Source organism: Hemiscyllium ocellatum, chromosome 7 (assembly GCF_020745735.1).
Source record: "Hemiscyllium ocellatum isolate sHemOce1 chromosome 7, sHemOce1.pat.X.cur, whole genome shotgun sequence".
Taxonomy (NCBI): domain Eukaryota; kingdom Metazoa; phylum Chordata; class Chondrichthyes; order Orectolobiformes; family Hemiscylliidae; genus Hemiscyllium; species Hemiscyllium ocellatum.
The window spans coordinates 113,153,891-113,166,809 of record NC_083407.1 but is presented as its reverse complement, the minus strand read 5'-3'; the positions used below and the strand labels follow the sequence as shown (position 1 = coordinate 113,166,809).

The following is a 12,919-nucleotide window of genomic DNA, read 5'->3' as shown; positions in this document are numbered from 1 at the left end:
GAAGTTGTGCAGGCGACTGTTGAACCGAACATACCTGCCCTGGCTCTTCAAATGAGCATCATAACCTGGCGTCAACATCCTTTTTCCTCATATCCTTGCATATCAACTCTATCCAAATAATTGTCAAATGTCTCAATTAACCTGTCTCCACACATTCCATAACCCTAGCTACTTGCTGAGTGAAAACATATTTTCATACTACTTTTGCTTCTTTTGCAAATCAATAAACTGTACCTTTGCAAACTGCTCCTTTTACAAATGGCAAATTTCTTTCTGTGTACTACATCCAGCTCATCTCGAACCTAATCAATCACATGGCTTGCTGGCTTGCAGAAATGGTAGCACACAGTGTTGTTGTTGCTGATAACCCAGTGTTTCAGGAATGCCAAGCTTCTGAGTTGCTAGTTCTATCCTTCACCCACCCTCATTTAGCAGAACTACACCACTGAAAAAAGCAAGTCTTCGGTGTGGAGATGGAATTTGGTCTCAATGATGACATTAGGAATGAACAGATCCGCAAGGTCAAATAGATTATTCTTTTATTGTGGATAGTGAGAACACCAACACAAGCTCAAATCTGTCAGCTGTATTCTCACACATGATACCATACTAATCTGGTTGGGAAGTTGAATTCTAATACAAAGAAACAAATAAAAGTGTACTAAAAATCGACTGGGTCAATAGTAAACTGGGAAAGAGATTTCCAGAGTTCATTGAAAACTGCTTTACAATTGTTTCTAAAGGAGCCAGTAATAGCAATGAATATCCTGCATTAAGAGTCATGGAGCAATCAAATCTGCAAAACAAGGTAGGCAAGATATTTAAGTACCAGTGACAACTTCTCTGTTGCTAAATCAGACTGTTTGTCAAGCATCCTCTTTTTGATCATATAAACTTCCTCCAACTATGTCATGATTACATATAACATGTTTAGCTATTCCATAGGGGAAAGAGGGGGGCAACTAATGTTGTTATTGACTGAACTACTTAAAGCAATTCATAATCAGCCCATGTAATTCATTCTTAATCTCCTTCCTTCTTTGTAGATGCATTTCCATTCACCACTCAGCAGTTTGCCAGCAAAGCTGCAATTATCAATCCAGGTTCTATGTGGCACTCAAATCTTCACCCTACCACTTCAGTTGGAACAACGTGGTACCACATTGTCAAAAACATAAATTGAACACAGTTGAGTAGGCACAAAAAAAGATAAACTCAGTGGTGCATCTGCTCTGTTCAGTAATTCAAGCTAAAAAAGTAAAATATTTTATAACATTGCCAAGGGCATCTACATAAGACTAAACCAGAAACATTCTGTTCAAGATACACAGCAAGAACACCCAGTTCATTTCAACAATGTGTACACATGATATATCTATACCAAGGTGGAAAATGTTTGCACAGAACTTGATTGTTCTATAAATACCTGTGAACCACTGAACACAATCAATAAAACTTTGAGGATGCAAGTCCATTGTTCCATCATATAATTTGTATGGACAGACTGAAGACGAATATTATGAATTATCAAAAGCAATACTTACACAAGAAATCACCAATGGGAGATTCTCTTTTTTTGTTAAAAGGGCATTGACAAAATTAAAAGCAGATGGGAAAACATAGCATCCAATTTCATTTTTCTACCCCTCAAAATTTACAGGTCCTTGCCATTGTTCAATTTTTTTATAATCCTTAGTCACATTTTAAAAAGGCAGAATATAGAGAGATGGAACTTGGGGACAGTTTGAGCTATGATATGCAAGTATGCAGAATATAGATTATCCTCGATTCAAAAGACATCCTGGGGATGGAAGACTGATTGTAAATGGCAGAATTTGGGCTCAAGGAAAGGTGTTATACGATGCAACGTTCAGTGTACAGAAAGCTTTCTGGTCACTGCACAAGTTGACACACACTGAGTAGTGAACTCAGATGATCGGTAAATGACCAGTTGCAGCATCAGACGACAACAAGATTCAAAGAGGGAGTGGAACAATGTTTCTCAGGCATTTTTCAGTTTCTGCTCTTAACACCCTCAATATGGAAAGATCACAGATTGAATATTTAAAAGGTATGAATTGTTCATAGACTGGATGGGCTTTAGCTGCTGAATTGTGCTCGTGTTATTAAGTCTTCAAAAATACAGATTTTTTGAAAAACACTTTTCACAGTCTTTTTTTTAGAAGCAGAAATAGGACCTTAGTTGTCTGCTGGGCAATGCCCACTATTAGAATGAAGTGAGGATTGAAAAGGGCCTCAGAGCTATTCATAATCAGTGAGTTTTTTTTACTCAAAAGCTCATAGCCCCACAGTTTCACCTTACAACCCCATGGTGGTCATGATCACAGTTTGGGAGATCCTAGTTTAACAGGCCCTTAATACCCAAATTAAAAATCTCTAATCATATCATGACAACAGGTACTCAGGATTGACTGAAGAAAAGGAGACAACTGAAAAGGTCATATTTACAAAACATGCTATAATTAAAAGGGATGGACACTTCTGCCATTTCAGGTGATGAAATCCAAATGAAGCTATTGTTCAGGTGAAAGGTCACACACAACTTCAAATAGGAGTTAGTAGTTATGGTTAATATAGCAAGAACTATATAAGAAAGACAAGATTCAAAATCTAATAAGATCTTTCTGCATCAGTTGATAGATTAAGACAAAGAATCAGGAATAGGAATTTTAGCAATACAATCAACAAATGTATTACAGCTAACAGGGACAAATATTAGTGTAAAGATGTGACTTGAGGGATGGGTGAAAAGAAGAATTTAAATGTTATTCATTTGGAAGTTGGAAGCTATTCAGCCTGGGTTTAAGCATTTATGTATACAGTAAAATGACTGTGTAAATTGTGCAGACCTGACAGTTTATATTTTTAAATACCAAGATTGCAAAAATGTGTCAATTGTTGAAATAAAATGTAATTACTTTCATTAACTGAAAGATCTTATGTGGAAACAAGTATTACCATGATCACAGGATATTACATCACCAGCATGAACACAATGGGCCATTATTTGTCAAGTGTCATTGAGGCTAATAGTCCAGCTTCAAGCAAGATGCTGCTTGAACTGTATCAATGGCGTCAAAAGATCCCCTGGTGGCCCAGAGGTTTTGACTCCATGCTTTCACAACTTCGATTCCTTGTTAGGGAATAACACATTCAGAGCTTTTGTGATGCACTGGTAGGATCAACTGCTGGGCCAAAAGGTCCAGGTTCAAGTCCTACCTACTCCAGAAGCACGTCAAAACCTGTGTAAACACGTTCACTTAAAATAACTATAATTTACATCAGTAACAAAGTGAAAATATTTGATGTAATAACTAAATTAAACTTAAAGTCAATCTTGTTTATTCCAATTATAGTCTTTTGATGACAATACAAATATTAATCACTGCAAAACTATACCTCAATCTCATTCCGAGGCATTTATTTTTAAATGCCAAACATAATATTTAAGTTGTTTATAAACTACCCCTCATTCCCTTTTCCTTCCAAACTAGTCTTCCTTCCTCTCTCTCTTTTGATATCTCTCCATAGATACTACAGTTTCTGACACTCTTTGCTATAGCTTTTATTTGACTGGTCCAGTTAAATTTCTAGTCAACGGTGCCCCTCAGGATGCTGATGGTGGGGGATTTGACAATGGTCATGCCATTCAATGTTGACAGGTGGTTATTGGATTGTCTTATTGGAGATGGCCATTTCCTCGTGCAAATATTATTTGTCATTGATTAGCCATAGACTCAATATCAACCAATGTTGCATACTCTTGAACTGTGCCACGATAGAACAAGACTGACCAGCTCAAATTGTCTTTTGAAATGGAAAATTCCACCTGATGACAGCCCTCTGATTGGCGAACTTCAGCTGCACATGCACTGCAGAGGAAAACACCTGTATGCAAACAGAAAGCACCCATCTTTTCTAATGGGAAAAAGACAAAGAAAAAAGGAAAGAATTCAAAGAAAAGACCTTGGTCCACCTGATCAACTATTAGATCTGAAAAAATAACAATCACCCTGCAGTCAGCAGCATTTCATTAGTGTTAAAAACCAAAAAGGATGGAGGGACCACTCATTCCATTGTTGAAATGTGGACATGTGGTCTTAGGAATTTTACTTACCATCATGTATTCATTTACTCCATTTCCCCCATAATATCTACATGAAACCAATTGTCTGTTGTTTGTAATAATCATGAAGAGCATTGCTCAACTTAGAAAGAAATACATTTCTTTCTCCATTCTCTTATTCAAGTGCGAAACAATAGTTATTTTTCTGTTCCTTATAAAGCCTGGTATGAATTGTTTTTCTTGTGAATAGCATTTGGTCAGGCAAATTGTCTCATTGACATACATTTTGAGATGGCTGACAGAAAATTGGGGCAGGTTCATCAGCACACTCCTCCCAGTAAAGTCAAACAATATAGCAGCACAAAGATATGTTTAGATGCAAAATTAGAAGCCCTAAGCAATAATTTGTGTGAGAGACTGAGCAATGCTTATTTATAATCAATGTCACAACAAGGTTTGTAACCAAAACTTAAAATCAAATACAACTGAGCAGTAGAGTTCATGTTCTTAAATCATATTATAATGTAAGGAAATCCAAATAAAAATGCTTTTACATCATATCTACAAAATGTTACGTTCATAAAAATTATCTGGAGTGCAATGGTCATTAAGAGACAAACACGTAATATTGGAGCCGGCATTATATCAACAAAGTAATAAACTAACTGATCTGATTTTTTCAAAGTTGGTGGAGAAATGTTAGTCAAGGGCATCATAAACTTTCTACTCCCCCTTACATTGTGATACAAGATATTCAAAGTTTACCTGAGATATCAGTGTACTCTATGAATATCTAAATGTGATGTTTCAAAGGGTAGCAACACCAAAACTTCAGCAATCCCTCAAAACATTGTCAGTTCATACAAAACTTGCAAGATTTTGTGCAAGACGTGATAATGCAAAAAGACGGAGGAATATGCGCCAAAAGTGAATGCAAGCTGATATTAGCACAGAGTCATACAGGATAGATACAGACCCTTCAGTCCAACTCATCTGAACTGACCTAATTCTATTTGCCAGCATTTGGCCCATATCCTCTTAATCCTTCCTATTCACAAACTCACCAGATGTCTTTTAAAAGTTGTAATTGTATCCACATACAAAATTAACAACACTAACCATGTGCAGTGGGAAAGTTTTGCAACATAAACAGAACCAAAGAAAACTTACAGCAGAACTATTTGTGTAAGCAGCGATGCATGTATCCATATTACAGAGGCCTCAGTGAAGATTAAACATTAAACTGAAAACTAATTCTGAAGAAAATGTTAAAAGTAGAATTTTGCAGCAGAATTACATACATGACTGCTTCATGTTCGAATAATATTCTCACTCAAAGTACACAAGAAAACTTCCAATCACAAGAACATCTTCAGGACCTCAGCTTCAGTTTTGTCAATGTAGGATATCATAATACAATAAGTTCACCAAAATATCTAAAACAACACAACATAAAAGCAGAAGCTGGACTAAGACCATCTAATCATTTTGGTCTATTCAGCCACCAACAGAACTGCAGCTGGTCTTCTCATGCCATTCTACTTTCACGCATGATCCCCAAATCCTTTTATTTCCCAAACATGGAAAAAAAACAATGCAATCATTCTATACTATGTAAATGGAAACAGAAAGTTACTAAGGGACATGACAATATACAGCCCAAATGAGTTCCATGAAGGGATGTGTGAGCCTATCTACTTTGGGTCATAGCCAGACTGGAGTATTATCTTCACGGCAAGAAACTGGAAAAATGCAGAAGCAAGACAGTTTACACAAAGGTCTAAAAGTTTATGTAAGGGTACAAAAAATAATCAAAACAGCTAACAGACGGTGGCCTTTCTCTTATGGGGCTTTGAATTGACTGGTAGGTTAGCTATACTCTAGTGAGCCACATTTAACCCATTCAGGAACATTATTCTCAGGTTTAGGTGTGAACTGTAGTATGAACAGATTCAGAAGCATGCTACACAGCCTTAAAAGAATTTCATTGTGACAAATTGCATAAACTGGTTTGTGTTTTCTTGAATTTTGAAAGAGAGTGATCTAATCAAACTATTCAAAAAAATGCTTCAGAGAGAGAAAACATTTCCCAAGTGGAATATTCTTAAAGAACAGGAGACAATAAGATTAGTTCTTGCAATCGAAGAAATCAGACAGTATATTCTCCTTGCAAAAGATACCAAAAAAATCTCGAACTCTGTCATACAAAAAGCAACGGATGCACACTCAATTGAGATATCAGTCCAAGATTGATTTTTTTTGTCAGCAAATGTGTCAGTCCATACAAAATGAAGCTAAGCATATGTATGCACAAATCAGTCATGAGCCAATTTGACAACAGCACTGGCTGGAGTCCAACCTTCTCCAGCTTCCACATATCACTTAGGAACAAATCACAGTCCAAGTAAATGAGTTTCACCTGACATACCTGTGTAGCTTTATCTCTCACACAAGGAGCAGAATGGCTGTGCACATCACGTGGCCACTGACCGGTGAGGTAGGGAGCTGCAAGTGTGTCCAACGATGATGTGCGGCGGATGTTACTGGAGGGGCTCACCAAAGACTGACGAGACCTGTCAACTGAATGAGGGAAACACACTCATTAAGTCTTCATAATCCAGAATAAAAATATTCCAATTCTGACACACATTTTTGTGACAAAATGAAGTGTACAAATAAGCTAAGATTGTAACTCTGAAGAATTTCATCAAGATACTCCCATGGTTCCAATTATCTCTCCTCCTCACTTATTTTAAACTCAATTCCTTTCCCAAGAACTTAAATCCCTCGAGGCCGCAATTACAGGTAGGCTAGTCTCCAATGTACTTGGCATAGTGACGATTATTTCACTGAGAGACCTGCAGTGAGTGGCAGCAGGCCATTTGACTAAGTGTATCGCAGCAAAGCTACGTCCTCTCCAGCAAAGGCCAGATATGAGCATTTTGAATGAGGATAACTGAACAGGACTAAGAGCTCTGGCTTATTTAGAGACTAATAGTTTCTGATAGAACATCATTCTGGTTCTGTTTTGCCCATAATCCAGCTATTACTCTGGTACATTTTAAATAGGAAAGAGTTTAGGGAAGAACTTGACAAGTTTAAGGCCTAGGTAGATGAAAGCAAAGCCATTACGAAGCAATTATAATAGGGATGTCCAAGAGGTTACAGCTGTGGACCAGGCAGACATGACAGTGATAGGGAGAACTGAGGCAATGAAGAAATTGAAAACAAAGATGACAATTTTAGAATTGTTCGATACATGCCTTAACATAACTTAATGAGCCATTAGATGCTTGTGTATTTTACCGCAATATTAATTTTTCATCTATTGAAGAAAAATTACAATAATGCTCAATATTCACCACTCGTTGAGATGCAGCATGAGCTCCAGACGATAAAATCCAGCAACTATTTAAAATAAATTGCCCCAATCCTGAAACATTATGAAGGCAATTGTATGAACTACTTGCAATTCATATTTTCCTGAAGGAATGAACCATTTAGCAATTATTACAATGCAACTTACTACTAATCAAATTCAGGTTTTAATGTTGAGTGGTACACCACCTGTATTGCTTCACAAATGGAACCTGACACAGTAAACTGGAAATGTACTCACTGCAAATAGTGAGAAATTCAACTGACTACACTCTGAGAGCATCATATCAAATGTCTTAGTAACTGCTCTTGATATTACTAACTGCATGCAATACCAGCAAAACTGGAGGAAGTAAGTTAGAGTAAGGGGGAAATTTCTTCAATGATCGAGTCACGGTGACAACAAAAGAAGATGGGTGTACTCATTGGAGGTGGCTTAAGTCAGCCTTATGGCATCATTTCAAGAGTATGTCAGGGTAATGTCCTCAGCTCAATCATCTTTAACCGTTTAAGTTGGTGTAAGGATATTCCCTCATAATGGCAGTGTTGATACATTTCAACTCTACCTTAACTTTGAACTTAACTTCAGTTAATTAGTGTCCAGCAGGAAACATAATCTGGACAATGTTCAGTCTTCAAATAATAAGCTGCAAGTAGCATTATTGACAACAGATGCCAAACCATTGCCAAGAAGCAGCAATGTAATTAAATTCCCTTGATATTTAACAGCATTACCATTGCCAAATTTCTCTAAGCATCTGCCCTCTGCCACCTAGAAGGACAAGGATAGACACTTGTGAATACCACATGTGCTATTTCCTCTTCAACGTAATCTGTTCCTTTTATGGAATGATACTGCCTCCCCTTCATTATCACTGGGTCAAAATCCTGGAAGTACACATGGTCTGCAGAGGTTCATGACTAACATCTTTCAAGGTCACTTGGGGATGGGTGATAACTATTAGCCTAGCATCATCACCCATATTGCATGAAAAATTATTTCTTCCTCTTCCTCCTTTTCAATACTTGGTGGTCTGCAGCAAATGCCTGACTAAACAAAAGTCACCTTTTTATGGAACTAATTCAATTTTCCCATGACTTCTATGGGTTGGGTGAATGTATCTTGGAAGCCAAGATGCAAGTATCGTAGGGAATGCACATCAAGCAGAAAAATGAACACTTTCCCTTCCAAGGTGGGTTGCCTATCTTGCTTAATACTTCCAGCATTTTCCATTCTTATTTCAGATTTCCAGCAGCTGCAATGGCTTTCTACTTCTGTTGAAAATCTAGCAATTTGCTTCAACTCTCACTTCCTCAATGTATATATATCTATCCTTCTGTGCACAAAGCCTACAATCTGAGCCTGAGAATTGGAATAACTTATAATATTCAAAGGATGGTCAAGAAAGTGATGGCGAGAGAACATAATGTAAAACAACAAGAAGGCAGAAAAGCAAATTATTAAAAAAAGAATAAAATCAGTTTAAAAAGTGTGGATCCAATACAGATAGACATGGGATATTTTGCAATAGGAAAGAGTCATAGAATCAGAGATCTACAGTACAGAAGAGAGTCTCCACCTTTGGCCCATCTCAAATAAGAGAGAGAAATAGCAGAAAAGCTAACCAAGTGTTTTGCGTCTGTTCTCCCTGAAATCCTTAAGATTTCAAGGGTTTAGCTGGTGTGGGGAACTGAAAGTTGGCAAAACCCCAGGGCCCAATGACCTTCACCCTTGTGTGTTGAAAGAGAGGACTATGGAGATAGTGGATACGTTGATTATCTTTCAACATTCTATTCATTTTTCAATGGTGTCTCCATATTGGACGGCTGCAAATGTAACTCCACTGTTTAAAGAAAGGAGGAAAAGAGAAAAACACTGAACTACAGACCCATTTATCTGATTTCAGCAGTAAGGAAAATATTCAAATCTATTATAAATGGTGAGATTACTAGATATTTAGAAAATGCTTGTCTAATTGGACAGGGTCAACATAGCCTTTTGAAGGGCAAATTGTGATTGACAAATCTGATTTTTTTTATACTACCAGCACAATTGATAAGGGGAACTGAGTGAATATTGTGTTTTGGGGTTTTAGGAAGGTTTTTAATAAAGTGCCACAGAAGGAATTAAGTAAACAAAATTCAAATATATGAGATTGGTGATAATATACTAACATGGATTAAGGATTGGTTAACAGGCAGAAGGCAGACAGCAGGAATAAATGAATCATTCTTAGGTTGGTAGGCTCTGACCAATGGGGTACTTGGACCACAGCAGTTCGATAATGTATCAACGATATGGGTGTGGGGGTTAACTGAAATATTTCCAGTTTTGCAGATAATACAAAAATTAGTTGACCATAATGAGTTACAAGGAGGATGCAAAGAGGCTTTAAAGGAGTTACAAGTTGAATGAGTGAGCAAGAGCATGGCAGATGGACTGCAATGTGGTTAAGTGTGAGGTTATCCGCTTTCGTAGGTGGAACAAAGGCACAAAGTATTTTTTAATAGGATGAGATTAGAAATAGATGACCAAAGCAACCTCTGGGTCCTTAATCGCAAGTCCCTGAAAACTTGCATGTAATGTAAGTTAGAATGCAACTGGTACATTAGCTTTTTTGCAATAATAAAATGGTTTGAATACATGAACAAAGAAATCTTGCTTTAGTTACATAGGACTTGGCAAAACTACATCCTGAGTATTGTGTGGGCACCTTTGGTCCCTGTGCTTTAAGGCTAGGTATTATTGCCATAGAGTGCATGCAAACTGATTCCTGGGATTGTCCTATGAGGAGAGACTGAGGATACTGGGCCTAGATCCTCAGGACTTTACAAGAATGAACGGTGATCCCAGAAACTTAGCAAATTCTTGAAAGAATAGTCAGAGTTGAGGCACAAACAGGAGACATAAGCTCAAAACAAGGCAATTCACTTAGGATTGAAAATAAAAAGGAACCTCTTCATTTGAGGCGGGGGGGGGGGAAGGAGATGGTGATTCTTTGGAATTCTTTACCCTATACAGCTGTGGAAGTTGTCATTAAATTAGCACAAGACAATAGTCCAATCCTGGAGGTGCAGGTGGTGGAGACTATCCGGATTCTTTAGTTTTACTATTCATTTACAGGATTTGGGTGCTGCTGGCTAGGTCACCATTCATTGCCCAACCTTAATCGGCTAGACAGCAGTTGAGAGTCAATTACTTTGTGATGAGTCTGGAGTCACAGGTAGGCAAGACCACAGAAGGATATCACATTTCTTTCCATGAAGAACATTGGTGAGTCAGATGGATTTTTCCAACAATCAGCAATTGTTTCATGGTTATCAGTGGATTCTTAATTCTAGATTTGTTTTATTGCATTCAAATTTCACCATTTGTCATCGTGTGATTCAAACTCAGGACCCAAAACTATTGGCTAAGTTTCTGGATTAACAGTCCAGCAATAATATCACCAGGCTATTGCCTCCCCTTCTGCACATTCTTACTGCTGCTTGGTCTCCATGTGGTCCACTCAGTGATACTGGAAGTGGTTGGCACCTTTGTGTTTGTTTGTTCTCCAGAAATCCAGTTACTAATTGAACAGCCACTGGAAACACTTCTACCTCATGAACTATCAAGGCCATTTACAATTTTTTTTTAAATCAACAGGAAATCTCCTCTTAATCATTCATGTGTTGGAAACATTTCTCTGCATACAAAGTACTGCATTGTTCATCCCACTTTGGTAAATCTCTTCCACAACTCAAGGACCTGACATTCTCTCTCAAGTGTCGTACCCAGGACCACACAGCATTCCAACTGGGATGCAACCTGTGATTCATGAAAACACTGACTTCACTGTACATTGAACATCGATTTTATCCGTTTTTTCATAAATACATAAAAGCTGAGCCAACTTAATTTATATTGCCATTTTCAAATTTATGAAAATCATAACAGCAGATTGGAAGCAACTGCACCACATAGACTTCAACATTTCAAAGATTCAGGTCATTAAAGTCATAAAGGAACATGTATTAATTAAGGACCTTTTCAACAGTGCCCACATTCCATTGATAAATAATTTTAAAATAATCCAATTTGTCCATTTTGCATTCTACGTCTAGGGTTTCCAATTTTTTTGCAAAGTGATAACGTTGATAATTTGTATCTTTAAAACCCTGCTGGTTCTAATAGCATCAATAATTTCTCAGAGGATCTAGTAGGAGGAAACAAAATTCTGAACTGTCTCATATTTCTTCGAGAACAAGAACACAACTATCACGTTATAGAACTGACTGTGTACCTCTTTCTGATTAACCTTTTCTTTTAATCAACCTGTTCAAAGATGTTATTACACACCTCTGGAACAGTGGGACTTGAACCCAAGCTTCCTAGTCCAACGGCAGAGATACAGCCACTGCAGAAGAGGGCCATGTGTTCAGGATCGTTGCTCAGAATGTGGATCCTTTGCTATTCTTAATATGACTCTGCTTCTGTTCCAGCTTCTCAATTTCTGCCATCACACAGGCCATTCTTGAGAATATGTTTTGCATACAAGCAGGCCATCAATGCACAATACCCAGCTTAATCTTGATGGAGAAGTCTGCTGCCTCTCTTTGCAGATGCGTATCTACAACAACCACCCATACCCAACCTCCGGCACACCTCTCCCTCCCTTCGTCTTGGCTTCTTTCTCCCCTTACTTCCTACATTACAGACTCCACCGCTCTTTTCTCTTCTCCCAATCACTCATCTGCTTTTCAACACGCCTAGCAGGTTTCTCCACTCCCTCACTAACAACCTTGCCACCTCTGCCCAATCATTGACCTTGCTGCTTCATCCTAGACCAGGAGCCATAGTGGCAAAAGTCTGACTTTGCACTGAGCTGACCATGACCTTACCGATTCCTCCACTGATTCTTGCCTGCATCTGCTACTGCTGTCAATTATTTGCCAATCAGCAGCAAACCCAAGCAAGAATTCTTAAGGTTGGAGCATGTCCTCTGACCTTCAATTCACGCACACGCATGTGTGTAAGTGCGTGTACCCATGTATGCATGTGGAGAATAATATTCTGATCACTCGTGATGAAATTTTCCAGGTAGCTTTGGAAAGAAATTGCTTCCTGTCTCTCTCTGTACTTTTCAATACTTGCCTGCTTCCTGTGGAATTTAGAATACATTTGATTAAGATTTTGAAGGTGCAGCAGACACAAATTTGAAGATTTTCATTTGATTTGCATAATCAAAGAAGAGCTAGACCTATGAGGAATGGAATTTGGTGCTAGGTTAGGCTGGAAATACTTCGGAGTGGGAGAAGCTTAGAACACCTTCTGTAAAAGTCAGTTGATGTTCAAGTCCATTCTTGATTCTAAAGTAGGGTATCACAGATTTTTATTAGCCCAACGTGGAAAGGGAATGGATAGTAAATTGAGCACATGGACTAAGGTTGTGGATTATTTATGATCTCATTGAA

The 12,919-nt window shown here is 37.9% G+C and overlaps 1 protein-coding gene across 2 annotated transcripts in view; it reads right to left on the bottom strand.

Annotated features, from left to right (window-relative positions):
* Positions 1 to 12,919, bottom strand: part of fam117bb (family with sequence similarity 117 member Bb) — a 226,590-nt gene that overhangs the window by 170,572 nt on the left and 43,099 nt on the right. For both annotated transcript variants that reach the window (XM_060828106.1, XM_060828107.1), the window contains exon 2: positions 6,516 to 6,667. In XM_060828106.1, coding sequence (XP_060684089.1) covers positions 6,516 to 6,667 — 152 coding nt within the window. The remainder of the gene's footprint in view (positions 1 to 6,515; positions 6,668 to 12,919) is intronic.